General features: G+C 38.7%; 1 protein-coding gene across 1 annotated transcript in view; it reads left to right on the plus strand.

Moving 5' to 3' along the window:
• Nucleotides 1-992: 992 nt before the first annotated feature.
• Nucleotides 993-23,253, plus strand: part of MFSD14A (major facilitator superfamily domain containing 14A) — a 39,384-nt gene continuing 17,123 nt past the window's right edge. The window contains exons 1-4 of the mRNA XM_060085668.1: nucleotides 993-1,208; nucleotides 14,672-14,767; nucleotides 22,231-22,293; nucleotides 23,023-23,150. Coding sequence (XP_059941651.1) covers nucleotides 1,125-1,208; nucleotides 14,672-14,767; nucleotides 22,231-22,293; nucleotides 23,023-23,150 — 371 coding nt within the window. The 5' untranslated portion in view covers nucleotides 993-1,124. The remainder of the gene's footprint in view (nucleotides 1,209-14,671; nucleotides 14,768-22,230; nucleotides 22,294-23,022; nucleotides 23,151-23,253) is intronic.

A 23,253-nucleotide genomic window follows, 5' to 3' on the forward strand; every position in this document is an offset into this window, starting at 1 on the left:
CTCTTTCATAACACAGTAACCGCAAATTTAACATCGTGATACTTTTTTTTTTTTTTTTTTTTTTTTTGCGGTGTGTGGGCCTCTCACTGTTGTGGCCTCTCCCGTTGCGGAGCACAGGCTCCGGACGCGCAGGCTCAGCGGCCATGGCTCACGGGCCCAGCCGCTCCGCGGCATGTGGGATCTTCCTGGACCGGGGCACGAACCCGTGTCCCCTGCATCGGCAGGCGGACTCTCAACCAATGCGCCACTAGGGAAGTCCAATATCGTGATACTTTAATTTGAAGTCCATACTCCACTTGTGACAACTGTTAATTAACAGCATTAATTAACAACGTTAATTTTTAAACAACACGGTAAAACAGGTAGTGGGCTACAAAGTGTGGCCTAGATTATGTAAATTTTTATTGGCAGGGATTAGAGAAAAGATCCTGCCTGGGGCCAGGGAGCTCCTGGAAACAGGCGGGCTTCAGCTGAGCTCCAGGCTTTCCCCGACCCGCCCCCGGCACCAGAAGGACAAAAGACTAGGAAAACTCAGTTTATCTTTTCTCCTTCAGTCACCCACTATTTCTGTAAAACTATTTCAACAGTTTCCTTCGGTTCCGGTGTTGGTTAGAACACAGTTGGAGACAGCCCTCATAGTTGAGGACACCTGGTTAAAATTCCAGTGCAACCGTTTATCAGCTGTACTTCCACTAGCAGGTAACTTTTAGAAACTTAAATTCTTCCTCTGTTTAGGGGATCTATCACCGTCCCCAGCGCCCAGGGCTGTGGTGAGGGCTGAGCGAGCTGGTGAACGGAGAGCACACGGATCCGTCCACGCGCCACTCCCTCCACCGGCTGCCTCCACCGGCTGCCTCCGCCGCGCGCCGCCCGCTTCCCTCGGGGCTTCCCTCCGCGGGCGCAGACTGCCCAGCGGCTGAGCGGGCGGGGCGCATCACGTGGGCGGGGCGGGCTGGTCGACCGATCGCACGATGTGACGCGCCGCCGGAGGCAGGCCGGGCCCTCAAGATGGCGGCGGGCGCCCCGAGCGGCTCGGCCCAGCAGTAGTGGCGGGACGGCACTCGCCGCTGGGGCCGGCCGCCCCGGGAGTGGCTGCAGCAACGCCAGGAATCGAGGATGGTAAAATGACCCAGGGGAAGAAGAAGAAACGGGCCGCGAACCGCAGTATCATGCTGGCCAAGAAGATCATCATTAAGGACGGGGGCACGGTGAGCTGGGGTACCGAGCCGGGGAGGGTCTTTCGGGGCCCGGATCTCTTTCTGCCCCCAACGCTGACGCCTGCAGCCGCCCCCGACTGCCCCCGCTCTCCCTCACCTCTCCCACGGTGCCGGTGTCTCGGGCTCCCGGGCCCCCAGTGCCTCTGCTTCAGGGGCTTTCCTCCCTCGCCCCGGCCTGCGGCCTCCGGGGCCCGTCCTCTCGAATGGAGAAGCCGCCCGCCTCTCCCGCACCTGCCACCCTTTCCTTTGGCCGCCCCTGTTGGCCCTGCGGCCTTGAGCCCACGAGCGCCTCAGCCGCGGGGAGGAATCAACGCCGGGCTCCGCTGCCGGCCGGCCCGCCGGGTCGCCGGGGCGGAGCTGGTTCCGCCGTCCCCTTCGCCTCCGCAGCCTCGCCTGCGCCGTCCAGGCCCCGCCAGGTCGTGAGCCGCGCTCTGGAAGCGGCCGGGAGCAATCTCTGCCCTCCCATATGCTGCTAACCGGGTGGCATCTGGCGCGGCGACCCCGCTGGGGCCCCGTAGTGCGCTCGCTCCCTTCTTCCACGGCGTTCTGGGTCAGTGCTCCTGCTCTTGGCTGCTTCCAGTACGGTAAACACTGTCGGAAGGTGGGCTTTGCTCCTCACTTCCCGCAGTCAGGAGCGTGACGGAGGACACCTGGGGCCTAGACTTCAATCTGCTAGTTTTCAAAGAAGAGTCATCACCCTGTGATTTTAAAATCACCTGGTGTATTTTAAAACAAAAAATACTAGGTAGAGTTGATCATGGCCTGAGGATTGGAAGACCTTTGAAAGGAAGACAGATTGAGGGCGAGAAAAAAATTTTTGCTTTTTAGAAACAGTTGTCATCACAGTCAACTTTATGCGTTGTGCTGTTAACCGGCAGGGGACGTAGGCCTTTTAATTGACAATAACTCGCCTATACTTTTTTTTAGCTGAAGATTCTCCGTTGCTACACTCTCTGGTCTTTGTTGCATTCTTTGATATCACGTTCCGAAATAGAATGCAAAGGTGAAATACATACTTCACTTTTCCGAGAAATGTGCAGAAATGGTTCCTTTTTTCCATATTTGTTTGTGTTTTGTTGGAGCCCTCAGCTACTAGCACAGTGCTAAATATGTAATTAGGTCGCCATTGAGGATTTGCTAAATTCATTTGAAATCAGAGACAACTTTCTTTTGACATTTCAGAATACGGCCCAGTTAGTTATGCTAAAATTTAGAAAGCTTGGGACATATGTAGCAATTTCAGCATATACTTTTAGTTAACTGTCAAATCTATAGATGTCATAGCTTTGACATTTGGTGAAAAAAGAAACTTTGAAATTCAAGTCGTCAGATCTTTTTGTTGTGTTCAATTTATTATTATTTAATTAATTAAAACATTATTTTGATTAAGTCAGTTATGAATTGTCCTGGCTCTTTTGACCAAGTTGGTTAGAACTACTATGTGGGGAGAGAAATAGTTTGAAAGAATACTGGTTGCCTTTGTCAGTCATAGGGATTTGATATTTTAAGTTCATCTACAATCTACAAAATAGAAGCATCAAAGAATTGTATTTTGTAAAAGCAAGTGATATTTAAGATTAGTAATTTTTAAAATGAATTTATTTATTTATTTTTGGCTGCATTGGGTCTTCATTTCAGAGCTCGGGCTTTCTCTAGTTGTGGTGAGCGGGGGCTATTCTTCCGTTGTGGTGCACGGGCTTCTCATTGCGTGGCTTCTCTTGTTGCAGAGTACGGGCTCTGGGCGCGCGGGCTTCAGTAGTTGTGGCATGCGGGCTCAGTAGTTGTGGCTCGCAGGCCCTAGAGCGCAGGCTCAGTAGCTGTGGCGCACGGGCTTAGTTGCTCCGCGGTATGTGGCATCTTCCCGGACCAGGGCTCGAACCCATGTCTCCTGCATTGGCAGGCGGATTCTTAACCACTGTGCCACCAGGGAAGCCGCTAGTTTTTTTTTGTTTTTTTTTTTGTTTTTTTTTTTTATAAAAGATAAGAATGAAGCTGTTTTCAAGAAACACACCTTTTACCTTGTAAAGTTCAGTTTTGTTACCTCTGACTTTTTAAATTTGCTTTATAGCAATTAAATCCTGGGCTATTTGGAAGAAGTTATTTTTTTTTATCTTGATATTTACTGAAGTTGTAGTGAATTCATAGCTTGCTTTGGGACACAAAATACAGTTTTTATCCCATCATAAAATAAATGAAAGTTTCTTTTGAGGGATGTGGGCATGGGGGTATTATCATTTATCATCTTTGTACACTTATGCTGAACTTCCCATTCTAACAGCACTGGACACCTCTTTAGAATAGGGACTTTGTTTATGCATCTTTTAATCCTACAGGGCCTACTATGTGAATTTAAAGTGATAAAAACACATTTAAAGTGATTTTTAAAAATGTGTCTAGTAGCACATTCTTAAGATGATTTTTAGTGTAATTTTATTTATTCCCATATATAATCAGTAGATATTTATATTTCTAGAAGTGCCAGGGTAATTTTTTGCAGTATTTGTATTTTAATCTACTCTAGCTGTAAGTGAAAACATGTGGAGTTATTATAGTCATAAAAATAGTTTAAAAATGACATTTACTTCTCTGCCTCTCTACTTAAAATTGGTCGGACTACTGTTATGAACATCCAGGTGTCTGAGGCTATATGGTCACACATGACAAGCTCTGAACAGTATTTCACATCCCTGGCCAATGGTACTGACCTGCTCCCCTTCCATTTTCTTCCTGGTGTTCAACAATGTTAAGATTATTTTGCTTTCTCCTTCTGCTAATGGCATCTTTGTAAGCTTGATCAGCCAGTTGTAATATTCATAAACAAAATTATTAATGAGCTGTTAATTTGTCAAAAACTTAGCACATACTTATTGTAGTTTTTAACAGTTTTGAAGAAGTGAACGCTTCTAAGCAAACCAGGTTAATCATAAGTAACTAAATGTTTTTTTCTTGAAATTGTATTTCAGTTGGCGCTGAAGCCAGGGTAAGGCCGACTATTAATGTTGTTCATTTGAGTAGTACACAATTAAGATAAATTACATGAAGGTGTATGATTCTGTATCAGGAGTTCTTAACTTGGGTCTGTTCACCCTGAAGGTGTTTGCAAAATTTTCTTTGACTACACATTTTTCTAGGGAGATTCCACAAAAGGATCCACACTTCCTGAAAGTTTAAGAACAGTTGTTCTATATGAAAACAACAGAAGTAACTAAAGAATAGTTTCACAAGTTAAATTCAATAAATATTTACTTAATCATCTACTTATACCATTTTACTGATAAAAGTGCCTGTGACATTATTGGTGATTTTGCTTTTTGAAGCATCCGCACATAGGATTACAGTGATTAGTTATGTTTTAATGTATGTAACATTTTGCTACATCTCTTATTCATTGCAGACCATTTAGGACAGGTGAATTGAAAGTGCATTCTGACATTTTAGAATACTTTGGGTTTTGTTGTTAAATCATTACCATGTATTAGCAGATAGCTTATAAGTATTCTTGGTAGAGGCTAAGAGCCAAAGAACTATTTACGTGAGTTATTTGTATTGTCAAAGATAGAATTATCCTTATGATTTTTTAAAAGTTTTCTTTGTTTCGTATTGTGATCTTTATTGTTTTGTGAATACAGTTGTGAGTCTGCATCTCTGACAAAGTGAAAAATGTCACAAGTGACATTTTCACAATTGAATTGGTAAAATGACTTTAAAAATTAGATAGAAAGCAAGGCGTATGTGTATTGCTTTATTGGAAGTACCTGAAAACAAGTAAAATTGACATTTCAGATATGCCCAGAGATGCAGAGCACCAGATACTTATTCCTGATATCTCTGATTTTAATCACAATAAATAGGAGTCAAAAATCATTTCAAAAGTCTGGACCTAAGCTCTGATCATTTGCACTCTTCACCTGCTAGGATGGCTGAAGGAGTTGCAGAATAGCTCTTTGTAGCCCCCAGAGAGCAGCCTCTGGTTCCTAGAGTGCAAGCCATGAAGAGGGCCATGGTGCCTTTCAAAAAGCAGCTGTTCTTTGAAATCAGTAGTGCATGCCTAGAAACATCAGGATGTATATATGTCCTTGGCAAGCTTGTGGCAAGCAGAACCATGAATGCATACTTACCTCCTTACCTCCTTGAGTCAACATTTGCTTTAGGTTAGTGTGTTTGAGGGTAAATTAGTAAACGGTTTTCTCAGATTATATTTCCAGTTTGTCTTACTATAGTTTGAAGACCTGTTTTCCAATATCATCTGTGGAAATTCACTCACAGTTGAAGTGTTGAAGTTAAGTAAAAAGAATAGCTTTTCTCAAGTATCATTCTGATAAGTATATATGATTTAAAATTTTCAGTTATTTAAAAGCTTGTCTTTTGGCATTATTTTGAATTAGAAGTGTCAATTAAAGTAACAGTTGACCATTTCAGCCAGGGCGCATCAAGATCCCTGAAATGGGTTTGTTTCTTTCAGAGCCAGATATAGTAGCTTATTCTTAATAATAGGTCTACTTTCTCAATAGTGTATAAATACAGTTATGAATTCTACCACAGGAAATACTTCTTAGGGAGTCTTTTTAAAACAAGAGGTATATTTTATCATTTAACTCTATGAATTGAGTAATTAGAGATTACCCTAAAACAGGTCTTGAGCTTAGGCTCCATCTTAGACATTGGTGACAGTTTGATTTTTGTGTTGATGGGGGTTTTTTAATTTTTAATTTTATTTTACCTTTTTAGTGAGTTTAGTTTATAGTCATTTGAACTGTGTAACCCATTCGGTGTTCATGGGGGATAAGCAACTTAATGTAATGACTTGATTTAACAGCCAGCCACATATTTTCCCCTTAAGAATGGAGAGGGATGCAGTAGATTGTCATGTTAGTTATCTTTTCAAAATTTACCTCAAAGCAGTACAGTCTCAAGCTGTAAATCTTCTTTATTTTTTAATTTTTAATTTTAATTTTTTTTTTTTTTTGCGGTACGCGGGCCTCTCGCTGCTGTGGCCTCTCCCGTTGCGGAGCACAGGCTCCAGACGCGTAGGCCCAGCGGCCATGGCTCACGGGCCCAGCCGCTCCGCGGCATGTGGGATCTTCCCGGACCGGGGCACGAACCCGCGTCCCCTGCATCGGCAGGCGGCCCCTCAACCACTGCGCCACCAGGGAAGCCCCTTCTCTGTTTTTTTAAGAGTAAAACTTGATCTCACTATACTCTTTTTTGGTTTGTTTTGCGGTTACGCGGGCCTCTCACCGCTGTGGCCTCCCCCACCGCGGAGCGCAGGCTCAGCGGCCATGGCTCACAGGCCCAGCCGCTCCGCGGCACGCGATATCCTCCCGGATCGGGGCACAAACCCGTGTCTCCTGCATCGGCAGGCGGACTCCCAACCACTGCGCCACCAGGGAAGCCCCTCACTATACTCTTCTTGAGTATTTATAGGAAGTGTGTTTCATTCTGTTTAGGGGCAATCTAACCAATACCTCTTCACTTCTGTGATATACAAATATTGAATATCTCTTTTAAATTGATCCATAATGTATCCATAAAATAATTCTGAAGTCTCGCTGCAAATTAAGCCAAAGTGACTTAATTAGTATAATGGTGTCTCTACATGTTTATGGTGATTCATACTTTCAGGATATAAAGGATCAGTTTTCTTTTTGTTCACAAATGTAGTAAACCTTGCCTTGCCTGATTAAGGTCATAGAAAATAAGAAAACACCAGCTGACTTTGTGAGAGAGGAAACATGATACCAAATACTAGCAGTAAAGCCTTACTTCCTTCAGTTATTCCATAATGTGTCAGGATCCCAGGAAAGCAGCTCTGTAGTTATGGTATTCTCTATAGAAATTTTCGTTTTAGTGTTCTTCCATGAAAAGCTCCAGGTCTTAGATGTCTATAATTAAGAATCTTTGTCTTTTTTTTGTGCAAGACTTTTACATTAAATTATTTTAGTAAACTTAGTTATATATTGTTCAGAGAAAATTCAGTGTTTCTTTCTGGAGATTTATTTTATCCTCATTCTCGATTGATAACTTGTCAGTATTAAATTCTAAGTTCAAAATTATTCTCCATACCTTATATTTTTCATTGTGTTTTTTGTTTCCCCAACTTTTATTTTGAGAATTTTCAAAACTACAGAAAAGTTGCAAGAATAGCATAATGAATATCTATTTGCCCATCCCATAGATTTGTGATTCAGCAATTGTTAACATTTTGCCACATTTGTTTTCCCTTTATATATTTTTTTTCATTTTTTTCTGAACCATTTGAGTTAGTAGTAGACATCATGACACTTTATCCCTGAAACATTCAGGATGCATCACCTAAGAATAAGGATATTCTCCCACATAACCACAATATAATCACTATATTCAGAAAATTTAACACTGATACAATAATATTGTGTAGTATATAGGCCAGTCACATTTCCCCAATTTTCCCAATAACGTCCTTTATAGTCTTTTTTTGGATGTAGAATTTAATTATTACATTTAGTTGCCATGTCTCTTCTGTCTAGAATAGCTTTTTGTTTATTTTTGATAATATTGACATTTTTAATAGTCTAAGCCTTTGTTTTGAAGAATGATCCTCAGTTTGGCTTATTCTCATGGTTTCCTCACATGATAACATTCTATTTAATAAATAGGATTATAATGCCCAGTTACTGGTGGAATTACTTCTTTCTCCTGGCCAACAACCCATATAAGTCCCTCTCTTCATTGATAGGAATATAACATAAGTTATTAAAGTCCATATTCCCCACAATAACTGCTGGATTCATAAACTCATATTGATTGGACAATCATAGATGTGGAATTTGAGAGTTAGATGAGGATTTAGGTAAGAAATTAATAGTTTACCCCTAACTGCTAAGAGAGGTAAAGTGACTTACTTAAGTCATTTAACAGCTACTGACTCTCATGATAAGGGTTATCAGTCAGTCCATGAGCATGAAATACCCTTTCTATACTAGGCATTGAGCTATGCATTCAGATACTAAGATGGTTAAGATTGGATCCCTACTCTTAAGTAACAGTCTGTGGTAATATATGCAGTGTAACCACTGCAACCAGTGTAGCTCCAGACTTGGGTGGGCTTTGCAGCTGCCTGGATTGACTGATCCATCTCTTAAGTGCTGTATTGGATTGTAAAATGGAGATAACAGTATCTAACTTGAAAGGTTAGAAGGGGTAGATAAGATTATGCATGTAAATCATTCTAAGTCTTTAGTGATTTTTTTTATTATTTTAATCTCACGTGTGTGTACAGTAAACCCATGTGATAGATGATACAGTAGCAGACAGAGTATAGAGGAGGGAGTTAATAGGGGAAGTTGCAAATTTAATTAATGAATATATTGCCCTTTTAACAATATTTAAATACAGTAACCATCTACTGAATGCCTAAAGTGATAGGTAGAGGAGACTTACAGAGTAATTCATTTCAGTTCTGCAAACACTTATTAATTATTAAACACTTTTGTGCTATGCATGTACCACATGCTCCAGATTGTAGAAGAATAAAGCATAAGGCCTGCCTCAGAGAGCATGAGCTTGAAAAAGGTAAGTTTAAGTTAAATAAAATGAAATAGGTACTTTATAAAACAAAATATAACTTTGTAAAAGTTATCTAGTGTTACAGGGTAGAAGAATAAATAAGTAGATTTTTAAAAGGCTTAGCCAAAAGCCTAGATGATGAAACCAAATATGTTACCAATGGAAAGTATGCTTTGGGAAATGGAATTAGATTGGAGGGTGGAGGTGGGGTTAAAGGAGATTGTCCCCGACTTCTGAGGTTGAAGTTAGAGGTAACTGCCATGGAATCATCTCTCATGCCTCCATAAGAGGGAAATTACTCAGCTGAATGTACTTTTGGCATAGTAATTATTACGCTTTTAGGCGGAATATCTTGGCATTTCGGGTTGGGTACATGTTAGTTTATGTTCAAATTTGTCTCCTTCAGAATTTTCCACTTTGTACCTCTTAATTCTTTTGAGAATCTTCAAATGTCGTACGTTGATATGATCTCATTATGCTGAACTTTCTACTCTTGATGCTGTAAACCACGCACTGGTCAAATATTTGCCCCCTACCTGTCTGTTAACCCTCTTCCCTTAGTCTTTCTGCCCAGGCCATGACCCTTGTATTCTTCCCAAATTGTCCTGGAATTTTGATTATGGATCGGTATTCCGTTAAAACTTACATCAAAAGTCCTGCCTAGAAGTTTCTGTAATTCCAGATTAGTAAAATATTTTAAAAATTTGTCAGTTTTATTAAGATCTTGTATTACTTTTGAATTCATTTAAAACAGAATAGATGACTATGGATATAATACAACTCTCAAAATTACCAGTACCTTAGGGCAAGCAACTATCTCTCCCCCTGCCCTGCCTTAACACACACACACACACACACACACACACACACACACACACACACACACACACACACACACACACACACACACACACACACACACACACACACACACACACACACACACACACACACACACACACACTTTTTCCCCCCAACTCTGGGAAATATGAGAGAATGGCTTAGGAGGGACAAGCATATGCAACTACCTATCTTTTACATAGTTTTTCTCTTAGATAAGTAAAACATTTTCCTCTTATTTATTTTTTTAAAAAATATTTTATTTTTTATTTTTATTTATTTTTTTAATAGATCTTTATTGGAGTATAATTGCTTCACAATACTGTGTTAGTTTCTGTTGCACAACAAAGCGAATCAGCCATATGCATACACATGTCCCCATATCCCCTTCCTCTTGAGCCTTCCTCCCATCCTCCGTATCCCACCCCGTAGGTTGTCGCAGAGCACAGAGCCCATCTCCCTGTGCTATGCTGCTGCTTCCCACCAGCCAACTATTTTACATTCAGTACTGTATATATGTTGATGGTACTCTCACTTCGCACCAGCTTTGCCCTCCCACCCCGTTTCCTCAAGTCCATTTTCTGTGTCTACCTCTTTATTCCTGCCCTGCAACTAGGTTCATCAGTACCTTTTTTTTTTTTAAAAAGATTCCATATATATGCGTTAGCATACGGTATTTGTTTTTCTCTTTCTAACTTATTTCATTCTGTATGACAGACTCTAGGTCCATCCACCTCACTACAAATAACTCAATTTCATTTCATTTTATGGCTGAGAAATATTCCGTTGTATATATGTGCCACATCTTCTTTATCCATTCATCTATCAGTGGACATTTAGGTTGATTCCATGTCCTGGCTATTGTAAATAGAACTGCAATGAACATTATGGTACATGTCTCTTTTTGAATTATGGTTTTCTCAGGGTACATGCTCAGTAGTGGGATTGCTGAGTCATATGATAGTTCTATTTTTAGCTTTTTAAGGAACCTCCATAACTATTTTCCATAGTGGTTGTATCAATTTACATTCCCACCAACAGTGCAGGAAGGTTCCCTTTTCACCACACCCTTTCCAGCATTTATTGTTTCTAGATTTTTTGATAATGGCCATTCTGGCCGACGTGAGGTGATTATTTTATTTTATTTTAATTTATTTTATTATTTTTGGCTGTGTTGGGTCTCCGTTGTGCGCGTGGGCTTCCTCTAGTTGCAGTGAGCGGGAGCTACTCTTCATTGCGGTGCACGGGCTTCTCACTCTGGTGGCTTCTCCTGTTATGGAGCACGGGCTCCAGGCGCGCGGGCGTCCGTAGTTGTGGCTCACAGGCTCTAGAGCGCAGGCTCAGTAGCTGTGGCTCACGGGCTCCAGAGTGCAGGCTCAGCAGCCGTGGCGCACGGGCTTAGTTTCTCCATGGCCTGTGGGATCTTCCTGGCCCAGGGCTCGAACCCGTGTCCTCTGCATTGGCAGGCGGATTCCCAACCACTGCGCCATCAGGGAAACCCCTCTTATTTAAAGTACAGTCATGACTATTAGAAAAGATTTAGAAAATTCAGAAGAGCATAATAAACAATTTTATGTCACTTAAAATCACTACCTAATATAACCGTTGTTAACATTGAGGTGAGTTTTTATTTTGTTCTTCATAGTTGAAATTACACATACAATTTTATATCCTCCTTTGATTTTTTAAAATTTAACATTGCCATAAACATTTTTACTTGTCATTAAAGATGATCAATAAACAGTTTTTGGCTGCATATTATTCTGTCTAATTTATATACCATGATTTGATTATAGGATATGTAACTAAAGGTTGAACATTTAGATTTCCATATTTACTACTATAAGTGATGCTGCTGTGAACATCTCTGTGGTGGAGCTTTTACTGAATGTTTGGTTATTTCCATGATAGAATGTTATGAGCTATTTTTAAAATTATTTGTTTATATTTTTTATATTTTTAAGCATCGTAGTGCTTTTGTATTGGTTTTCATGAATGCTTTGCCTAGTTAAGATATTAATCTTTTGCTATTTCTTGCATAGTTTACTCATTTTGTTTTCTTTAAATTCAGCTAATGCTGTACATGTTTTTCTCAAACTAGTATGCCTAAAACTAATCTTTTATTCTTTCCCTTTTCTTCACTGTCCAGCTGACCAAGGCAGAAACTGAAATCTTTTCATCTTTGATCTTCTCTACCCTCCTCTGCTACATCTAGTCATCCACTGACTGAGTCCTTATTCTACCTCTTAAATATTTTTTGTATCCATTCACTTTGCTCCATCCCTACTCCCTCTATGTTATTAATACCTTTGCAAAGCTTTCCCAACACTGTCCTTGAATAATTAAGTGTTCTTCACTTAAGCAGCCACTTCCAGGCTTTTGGCTCTATGTGTATATTTATACACATTGTTATGTAATTATCATCTTACTTTTTATCACTATTTCTCAGACAGTTTTCCAAGGAACTCAAGTGTTGGTGAGATACTGTCTCTTATATGACAGAGGATTTCATGGTCAAGTTTGGAAAATAATATCTTCTTGGAGATTCGTAATATAAATAATATAATATAAATTAGCATGTTAAAGGCCCTGAGAAGTTCTACTTGGCATTTTAATAGATGCTGAGAGTATGTGATGGTGAACAAAACTAGTTTGGAGCTTAACGAAATCCTGTGGACATTTGTTTTTACCTTATCTATTTGGTACTGGGCATTACCCCTTCCTTCCTAAAACTGCTCCTTTGTCATCTGTGACATGGTATTCTCTTGATTCTCCTGATGTTTCTCTGATTGTTCCTTTATCTTCATGGGTTCCTTTTCTTCTGCCCACTGCAGTTGACCCATGAACAACATGGGTTTGAACTGCCGGGGTCCACTTATACATGGATTTTTTCAATAAATACTTACTACAGTACTACATGATCTGCAGTTGGTTGAATCCACAGATGCAGAACCTGGATACGGAGGGCTGACTGTAAAGTTATACATGGATTTTTGACTGTGTGGGGCTCGGTGCCCCTTAACCCCTTCATTGTTCAAGGGTCAACTATACTTAAATTTTGGTGTTTCTTGGGGCTCTGTCTTAGCCCACTGCTCTTTTCACACTTCATCTCACCTACTCTGGTGGTTTCAGATATCACATTTGCTGCTGACTAATTGTTTTAATCAGCCCTCAGAGGACAATAGAAATGTTTTAAGTACAAGGGTTATCTTGTAGATAGAATCTGAAGTAAATCTGAGCCTCATGGGGAAAAAAGAGCTAGGAAGCTACCAGCTTCCACTAGTAGACAACCAAGCTAAAAACTTGGAAGTCGTCTTGATTCTCCCTCCCACATTTATCAAATTCTTTCAGTTTCAAATCCTAAATTCTTATTTCCATTCCCTCCCCTCCAGCATCCATGCCACTCCCCTATGTCATGCCCTCATCACCTCTTGTTTGAACTGATTCTAATAGCCTACTTCTGCATGCAGTTTGCTCCTGTTACATCCTTTAGGAAATCACCATGATGTATTGAAAAATGCAGGTCTCATCACACCATTCTCTTGCTTAAAACTCGTCAATGGTTTCCTATATCTCTAGAGTGAAGATGAAAAACTCCTTACCAAAGCTTAGAGGCTACTTCTTCTGCCTTCCTTTCAGCCTTAAACTGTCATGGCCATTGTCTACTTCATCTGGTTTGTTTTCTCTGATGTGATTGTCCACACTACTTCATTTTCTTGCAGTAACCTTTCCTTGTTTCCTAACTTGTATATATCTCTTTTACTGCATTTACATATAAGCAGATGATTATAGTGAGGCCTCTTCCTCTCTACACTGTGAGCTCCTTGAGATCAGGGAGTGTGTCTTACTGGTTTTTGTAATCCCAGCACCTCTGGTACTCTGAATGTTTGTTGAATGAATGAGGTCTTGTACAAACTCATTCCCAGCCATGGTCCTTCAGCTCTTATGTCTCCCAACCCCTACCCCACCTCTGTTGTCTCTGATTCCTCAACTGCAAGTTCTCCTACCAAGGGGGTTTTCAGGTACCTGTATTCTGCAGGTTGGGAGAGACATCTATTTTTATAAAATGATGTAGCATCATTTTTAGTGTATAGAGAAATCCAAATACTATTAATATTTTGCACATAAGACTACTGAATATATTTTTAAAACTTAAGTATGACATTGTTATATGTATTCATTAAACTTGTCTTTCTGTTATATAAACTTGTTAATGGAGACTGAGTTAATGTTATAGGTCATTTGCTTTTCTATCAATTTAATATTGCCCTTAGAAATATAAAATCCAGCAACTGAAGTAATTCTTTAGATATCTCTAGCAGCAGTATAAAGTTAATTTTTAATGTCTTTCTTGTGTATATCAAGTCCCAGATCTCTCATATACTACTCGGGACCTTTCTGCTTTTGAACCATGTTGGTGTCTGTTACCATTCTTGCCACATGATTCATTTATGTTTTGAGATCAGTGCAGTAGCCTCTTAACTTTCCTTAGTTTTGCCCCCTTTTAATCTATCTGTTACATCTTTGCCGGAATGATCTTTTTTAAAACTTTCATCTGATCACACGAGTCCTTTAGTGGCTCCCCATTGCCTTCAGAGTTGAACATAGACTCCTTAGCATGGAAGTTAGCCCTGTGTGGCTCTAGCTCATCTCTCAGTACTCTCAGTGTGCAGCCTGTGCTCTAGTTGTACTGAACTGTATGAGTCCTGTAATGCCTCCTGCTCTTAAGCCTTGCCACCTTTGTGCAGGCTGCTTCCTTGACTTCTGTTGTCCTCCTTCCCACTCCTGCTCCTGGCCTACTTCCTTTACATCCTTTCAGCCTTCCTCCTGGAATTCTGATACTCCCCTCCCCACTCTGGATTCTGTGTTCCCATTGCACACTGTGCTTATATAATGTATGTATTTGTTTCCTTGTCTGCCCCCATCACCTTGAGGACAGGGACAGTGAGTGTCCAGATATTTGGCATAGTGCCCAATACATGAATGTTCTCTGTAAATATTTATCGACTGTTGTCATTGTTAGTAATTCTGGAATGCACCGTTAATGTTTTAAAACTCTGTTTTTGTAGCCTCAAGGAATAGGTTCTCCTAGTGTTTATCATGCGGTTATCGTCATCTTTTTGGAGTTTTTTGCTTGGGGATTATTGACAGCACCCACCTTGGTGGTAAGTAATCTTTTAACTTATTTATCACTGACTTTAAAATTTACTTTTCTTCGGTTTCAGGAGGGAAATCAGTTTTGGGAGGGAAAAAAGGCCCTTTTTCCTTTTCAAGGTTAATTCTCCCACCAATATCGTCAGCCCTTTAGTACTGTATTTTACTGGTTTAGTTGTCTTTTCCAACCTTTACTTCTCCCTTACTTTTTAGCAGGGCTTGGGCGGGTCTGATTCTTCTGGTGAACACTGGGCAAGTTTAAACAGGGCTCAGTCCCCCCTCTGGGGAAGGTGGAAAGGATTCTTATACTGACAAGCTTAGGAAGAATGGTGTCTGTGCCCTGAATCACTCAACATTATTATTTTGAGATTCATTCCTGCAATTGCATTTTCCAAATACAAGTTTCTTTTAGTTTAGGCAGAGGATTTAGAGGTAACCATCTAGAGAGGTCATTCTTTTCATAGCTCTAAGCTGATTTTACTCAAATATTCCCAAGTTTAGAACCTCACAAAAAGACCTCCCTGCCAGACCAAACATCTTAGGTGATAGCTAGTTTTCTCCTGTCTCCTGGTTTAGATGAGGGGAATTGAATGAAGGAAGGAGTAATGGTAGACCTCTATGATATCTTGAAAGGTGTATTCAGGATAAATGTACAGCTTTCTAAATCCCAGAAGAACAGATTTTTAAAGAGATATACTTCCTTGTATTTTCATGAGCTTGTTTGTTGATATACAAAAAAGACTTTTATAAAAAGTTTGTTCATAAATAAATTGAGTGATCATATATAGATGGATTGAACTAGTCTAATAATCATTATGACATTTGTAACCACATTATACTGTAATAACCTGATGTCAAGGGCTACTGTGGTGTTGTAATAACTATGTGTTCTTACACCTTTGTATTAGCTTTCTAATATTAGAGTGTGGTTATTTATAATCTACCAATTTAACATATAAATCTGTCTGGTGGATCATTAGTCCTATGGTTTAAAGTGCTTGAGCTTTGTAATAGCAGTTTGTATATATTTATATAATGATGAGTCCAGGCATAGTACTAAGCACTGTAAATACGTTACTTTAAATCCTCAAAACCACTTTATCAATGAGGAATTAGCCTCATAATGATGCCGAAAGCTCTGCCTCTCTGTACACTGGTGCCAAATCAAATCTTGGAGACAGAGTTTTGGGTGAAGTAGAAGAGAATAGCTTTATGGCTTTGCCAGGCAAAGAGGAACACAGTGGGCTCCTGCCCTCTGTGAAACTATGAATATGTGTCCCAACCTGGGAGGATTTGATGAGTTTTATGGCAATAGTTCAAGGGTGGAGTTGCTGATAAGATTAGGGAGGGTATGTGTAGGGCCTGCACTCCTTAAATCTCATCTCAGGTATTCTTGATGAGCTTCTCTGGTTCCTTTAGTCTGGCCTCAGTTGGTCTTCTCTGGTATGGAGAATGCTGACATCTTCCACTTGTTGGTTTTAATTCTATAAAAGGGCTTAAAGATATTGTTATGTGTGTCCCTTGAGGTGGAACCAGGATCCTGCCCTAAGGCTGCACTATTGTTTCTTGACTGTTCCTGCCTTGACTCTGCATCCCTTCCCTTCCTGGATTAGCAACTGTTCAAATCTGCCCTTTGGAACTCAGGGAAGGTCATGGAGGCTGAACAGAAAGGCTCCCTGTGCCCAGCAGCCCCTACAGTGTCCTCCTCAGTTTCAATAATACAGATGAGGAAATTAAGGTTTAGAAGAGTTAAGCAACTTGTTACTGTGATAGTAAACTGCAGCTTTGGTTTTAAACCTAGGCTTGTTTTGTTCCTAGTGCTCAGTCTTGGAGAATACTGGTAGCAAGTGGTTCATACCCATGTTTTAGGTAGTTGAGGTTATCTGTAGCCCAACTACTAGCTAAGTAGAGAGATTAAAATATTGGGTAAACTGTGAGCAAGCCATCAAAAAAAAAGCTTTTTGTGATGATTCCATAATTTGTCATCATGATTTGAAGTGCGTGTAGCTGGTTTTTAAATTCGTTTCTCGTTTATATTTTTTAGATATCTCAACTTTTTGTCTAACTTTGGTATCATTTTTCTAATTGGACAAAAAGAGATTGTCTTCTTTAAGAACAAGGAAGAAATCCAGTTATTTAGATATAACTGCTTGCTTAGTTCATTTTTCATAGCTATGGGAAAACTGTGTGCTCAGTACATTCTTAACTATTTTTTTTTTTTTTTGCGGTACGCCGGCCTCTCACCGTTGTGGCCTCTCCCGTTGCGGAGCACAGGCTCCGGACATGCAGGCTCAGCAGCCATGGCTCACGGGCCCAGCCGCTCCGCGGCATGTGGGATCTTCCTGGACCGGGGCACAAACCCATGTCCCCTGCATCGGCAGGCAGACTCTCAACCACTGCGCCACCAGGGAAGCCCTTAACTATTTTTTATTAATTAAAAAATGGATAGTACCTTTGATTTTTATTTTTCTCTCTTTTTTCTTTTACTTTTTAGAATACTGAATTGAATTATGGTCAGGAAAATGAAAAGTGCTAATTTGGGACTTAATGAATTATTTTTCTTTTGCCAGCATAAATACATATCTTAGAATAATTGCTATAACATTGTTGCCAATTATTTTATTTATGGAAAGAGTTCTTTCACCCCATTGTTGTTGTAACAGTTACTCTTAATTCCCATGTTTGTTTTTAATACTTGAATTTTTTTAAATGGTGAAATGATGAGGTGTTACATGGGGCAGTTGTCCGTAATATTATCATAGTCATAATTCTTTACCTTTTTCAATTTTTCACTTCATTATATTTTTTTAAATCAAGCTTTCTCTCATGAAAAATAAGTTCAAATATAAATGAATGTTAAGCTCAGAGTTTTATTTTTCTGATTCTTTTCTCATCTTTAATGTATACACATTAAAAAAAATAATTGCAGTGTTTGTGCTCTACATTTTTTTGCTTGATGGGGAAAACCTTGGGTGGCGAGTTTTAGGTAAAACAAGGATTGAATTGTATTAGATATATCTAAGTGTTGAGATTTGTTATACTCTAGGTACTTCCTGGTGTTTTGGCCTTTGGGCATTGGAACAGCAAGAATCTTTGAAACATCACTGAAAAAAAATTGTGCATGGGAAATCTATATATATATACAGTCCTCTCTATATATGTTATATATGTTACTTTTTTAGTAATTAGAAACACAGTGTGTGCCTGTTGTAGACCATTAAGCAATGTGAAATGTGTAAGAACAGGAAAGTTCTCCTGCAGTCCTACTCATGCCTTCAGGCAACCATCAGTTTAGGAGATTTTGGCTTCAGGGTAGGCTTTACCAGCCCCATTAGGACAGATTGGCCAACTGGAGATGAAGGTTTCAGCTGGTAGAATGTGGTATCTATTAATTCAGTGATTTTTTTAAACCAGAGGTGAATATTCGTGATACCTGTTTTTGTTTTTGTTTTTTCCCCCAAATACCTAGGCCTTACAACCTGTCTGGCTGAAATCAGAGTTTTAAAGGGGGAGGCTCAGGCATGTGTATTTTTTAGAAGTGATTCTCATATATCTAGTATATATCACTAAATAAGAACCAATATACTAATTGAGACTCATTTTGAGACTTTCTGCTTGTAATTTTTTATTGTTGTTGATTTTATTAGCAGCCTTTTTCTCTTTGTTTTGGACTCCTGTACTCCCCCGTGTTGGGGTGTGGGGAAAAGTGAGTTTCGGGGTAGAAGGCACCAAGTTGTAGCACTTTACTCTCTCTTCCAAAAGTCTGTTAACCTTTAAACATTTTATTTCTGTCTTATGTGTTTTGAAACTGATTATAAATGGTGCCTGCTAGAGAGTCACAGCTCTTAACATTCATTTAAAAAGGGAAAGTGAGGATGAAGATATAATTGAGTTTATTTGCATTTTATGTATCTCTCCCTTCCCATACATAGCTCTCAAAAATTATAAAGTTTAAGTCTTTCAGTTTTCAAAGATACTCTTTGAATTAATTCATTTAACGGATAACCAAATTTAAAACATATTAATTATAATAAATGTTTGGTTTTGGATTTATAATAGCTTTCATTTAAAAAAGTAATGTGAAGTTAAAAGATATTTTTAAAAAATTTTATGTATTTGCAATTATCTTTGAGTTTTAAGCCCATAGAGCTTCCAGAACACTGTTCTAGAATACAGTCAAAGAACAAAGGCTGCGTTCTATGTGGAGGACGTGCCCAGGGGAGGATGGTGAAATCTCCAACAAGGGGATTTATGTTAATTACACAGAAGAATTTTATATTGACATTTTTAAGGACAGTAATCTAACACTTTGAGAGGTTATGACTATATGGTTGGTTCATAGTGGGTGTTCAGTCAGTGATTATTGATTGACTAAATAATATACATTTACATAAAGAGAATTAATGACAGTAGGTCTAAGGATCTATAATGCTAAGAAGTGGCTTCACTTTTTGACAGACCTATGGTTCTAGAAATACTAGGCCAATATCTGATGGTTCAAGTTGCTAGGTGCACAATGCATGTTATGGAGCAAGACCCTGTGCTCCAGTCCTCCAGCATCTCTTCTGTATCAATGGCTTAGCATTCTTTGCTCAGAGATAGTCCTGAAGCATTTAATATTTTAAGGACTCTTTGCTCTCAAAATTTTTTAAGTTCTTAAAATTTTTAAGATCCATAAAATTTATTGGAAAATGATACATTTTTTTCCTATTGAGCTCCAGTGCTTAAGGGTCCCTCAGGATCAAAAATCTTTACAACCAACATTTTTATTACTTCTTATATTAATATTTGTCTCTGTGTTAAAATTTTTGTTAAAAAAAAACGTGAGGGTTTGTTTATCTTTAGCAATACTCCTTTGGAGGGGTTATAAAAGTTTTTATTTTGTAACATTTGGTTAAATCAATTTGCATAATTGTCATGTTATATTAAGTCTTTTTTTTTTTGTTTTGTTTTGTTTTGTTTTGTTTTGTTTTTTGCTGTACGCGGGCCTCTCACTGCTGTGGCCTCTCCCGTTGCGGAGCACAGGCTCCGGACACACAGGCTCCGCGGCCATGGCTCGCGGGCCCAGCCGCTCCGCGGCATGTGGGATCCTCCGGGATCGGGGCACGAACCCGTGTCCCCTGCATCGGCAGGCGGACTCTCAACCACTGCGCCACCAGGGAGGCCCTATATTAAGTCATTTTGAAAGCAGAATTTATAATCTGTTAATTATGAACATTTAGTGAACAGTTAATAATATGAAGGCACTCTATTGATGAGGCACTAATAGAAATAAAAATATATTAAATGCAAAGTATAGTAGATATAGTGCCTGTCTGCCCTTAAGAAGTTTGAAATATAATTGAAAAGAAATATTTAGCAAATACCTGAAAAGATGAAAAATACAAGACCTAAGTAACAGAGTACTGTAATATAAAAAATATTAGAAAGCTATATGTGATGACCAAGGGAGTGCTGTAATCACCTATTATATGGCCCTAAAGGAGAAATTGATTGCTTTGGACAGGAAAGTTTGGTAGCAAAGGAGCAATACGGAAGATTTTGGGGTCGACTAGATAGGGAAGATAAGGGGAACAAACATTTATGGTAGATAGGATATCATGTGTAAAAGTATGAATATTGGAAAGCTTAGGAATATTTCTAAAGTAGTGAAAAGACCAGATTGATTGGAATGGAAGATAGCTTGGCAAAGTGAATTGTTAGAAATAAGATTTAGCGTATTACAAAACTTCTTGTAAGCATTCGTTATGTCCTTCTTTCTTTTTAACACCAAATCCATTCTTTGTCCCTAGAAAGAATTGGCCCTTAGTAATAACTGGAACAAAAGCAGATTTGAGTTGTTATGAAAGGTTTGGGGATACCAGTTTAAGGAGTTTAAATCTTTTTCTCTAGTACAAGAACTAGCAAACTATGGCCAGAGCAAATACTGCTAGTACCCTGTTTTTTGTAAATAAGGTCTTATTGGAACGCAGCCATGCCTATTCATTTACATATAGTCTATGGCTGCTTTTATTGAGTTGAGCACTTGTGACAGAGACTGTATGGCCTGCAAAGCTAGAAAAAACTGAAAATATGTACTGTCTGGTTCTTTACAGAAAAAGTTTGCACCCACCTTCTTTGAATCCGTGGGTCTTCACTATAAATAATAAATAATAGGGTTTTTCAACTATCGAGATTTGGGGCCAGATGATTATTGCGGGGGAGGGCTGACCTGTGTATCGTACGATGTTCACCAGCCTTCCTGACCTCTACCTCATAGATGCCAGTAATGTCTTTTCTTTCCCCTGACCCCTGCCCTCCCTCATCCCTCATGTGATAAAAATGTCTCCAGACATTGTCAGATGTCCTCTGGGGGTCAAAATCACCCTCCGTTGAGAATCACAAAATATGTGAATATCATAAATATGTGATTTTTCCCATATTAGTGATTTTCTTTGAATACTAAACATTTCTAATTTTATTTTTACATAAAAGCTAATTTTTGTTAAATTTCTAGTTATTGGCAGAAGAGTAACTGAAGAAAAGCAAGCCTTCTAATCCTTCTAAAGGTTTTACTTGCAGGATGTTAGAAACCAGCATAGTTTTTCTTCCTAAAGAGAAGATTTTCCAACCTGTCTCATTCCCCACATTGCCATTCTCTGTTGTTTTTATTGAGAGACAGTATGGTATAATGGTATAATATAAGTCAAGCAAGAACTCAGTTGCCACATCTGTAAAGTGGTAATATCTAATTCATAATATTGTTAGGATTAAGTAAAAGTATTAAAGCCTCTGATACATAGGCTGTGAAAATGGTGGTTGCTGCTTTTTATTTTTTTAGTTACCTTTCCCCCAGTTACTTTCTCAACCAGTGAGTTCCCCATGGTTCACTTGTTACCCAGTGAACAAACTGATGCCATGTGGTTTGAGACCGGGCCTTGGAAAGGATAAAGAAGCTTGTTATACATTTTCATGGGTTGGGATTTTTTTTTTTGTTTCTTTCTTACCTTACGGAATCTCTAGGTCCACTTTTCGGCAATTAAAACTTCCCTATTTATTCTCGTAGTCTCCTATCTTAGATAATAACACCTGTCTGTAAAGGGAGTTATAAGTCAGTCGGTTATATGTTGGAAGCAGGATACCATAGTGATTAAAAGCATGGACTTTCAAGCTTGACTTCCTGTGTTCACTTTCAGTTTTGCCACTTACTATGTGATCTTAGATAAGACATTTAACCTCTCTGTGTATCAGTTTTCTAATAGGGCCATTACAAAGAATGAAAGGAGATAATGAGATAAAGTGCCCAATTTAGTGCCTTGTGACATAGTAAATGCCATATAAATGTTTGGTATTATTAGTATTTACTCATATGCATAGTGTCATACAAACCTGAAAATTTATATGAAATAAAATTGGATTGTGTTATGAAGGGATGTTTTAAGTTTTACTAGGACAAAATGTAGCATGAGCTTTTTATTTTGTTCTTATTCTTTAGGTATTACATGAAACCTTCCCTAAACATACATTTCTGATGAATGGCCTAATTCAAGGAGTAAAGGTAGGATCAATCATATATATATACATATGCATGTACACAAACATGCACACATATACTTATGTAAATATATGTAATTCTGCCGGTTTATTAAGTTAGTTGATCAATCTCCTAAGTATTAATTTTTACAACTGGAGTATATCTTGGGGGATTACTTAGCACTTTTTAAATGAACTGGGTTTTAAATATGATTTGACTTACATATAGCCAACTATGTATAATAATGGTAAACCACATCATAACAAATTTCCCCTGTGTTTTATGTGTTGGCACTTTCATTACAAAGATCTGAGTGCTTTTTGTAAACTAGCAACAAGAATATAGATTGAAGAGAAAAGAACTATTTAAAAAATGTATGAGTATAAAATATATCAATATGGTAAAGTTTTGATTATTCTACATATTCTTTACTCTTGGTTCCATTTGATCAACAAGTTTATAAACTGATAATTAGCATATGATATTCCTTCTAGAATTGCTAGAGCTGTGGTTGAGAATTCATTAGAACGTTTTGTGTTTAATATGCTACCACAGCCTGCAGATGGTTCTGTATGGTCTTGGGAAATTTAAAAATTATATACAGACAAGAAGCAAGTTGTTTATCTAAAGTTTGGTGATATACTTATTTTAGAAATAAACTTGTTTAAAATTCTTCTGTGGTAGTAAAATGATTTATTTTTGGCTCATCAGTATATATAGTATATGTATTTTCTTCATTTAACTTTTTTTTAGGGTTTGTTGTCATTCCTCAGTGCCCCACTTATTGGTGCTCTTTCTGATGTTTGGGGCCGAAAATCCTTCTTGCTGCTAACAGTATTTTTCACGTGTGCCCCAATTCCTTTAATGAAGATCAGCCCATGGTACGTGCACATTCAGATTATAGCAACTAAATGTCAACTATTAATTGTTTTCTGAATATTCCCTTATTTCTTTCACTTTTATCCATCCTATCTATGTAGGTTT

This window comes from Mesoplodon densirostris, chromosome 2 (genome assembly GCF_025265405.1).
Source record: "Mesoplodon densirostris isolate mMesDen1 chromosome 2, mMesDen1 primary haplotype, whole genome shotgun sequence".
Lineage (NCBI taxonomy): Eukaryota > Metazoa > Chordata > Mammalia > Artiodactyla > Ziphiidae > Mesoplodon > Mesoplodon densirostris.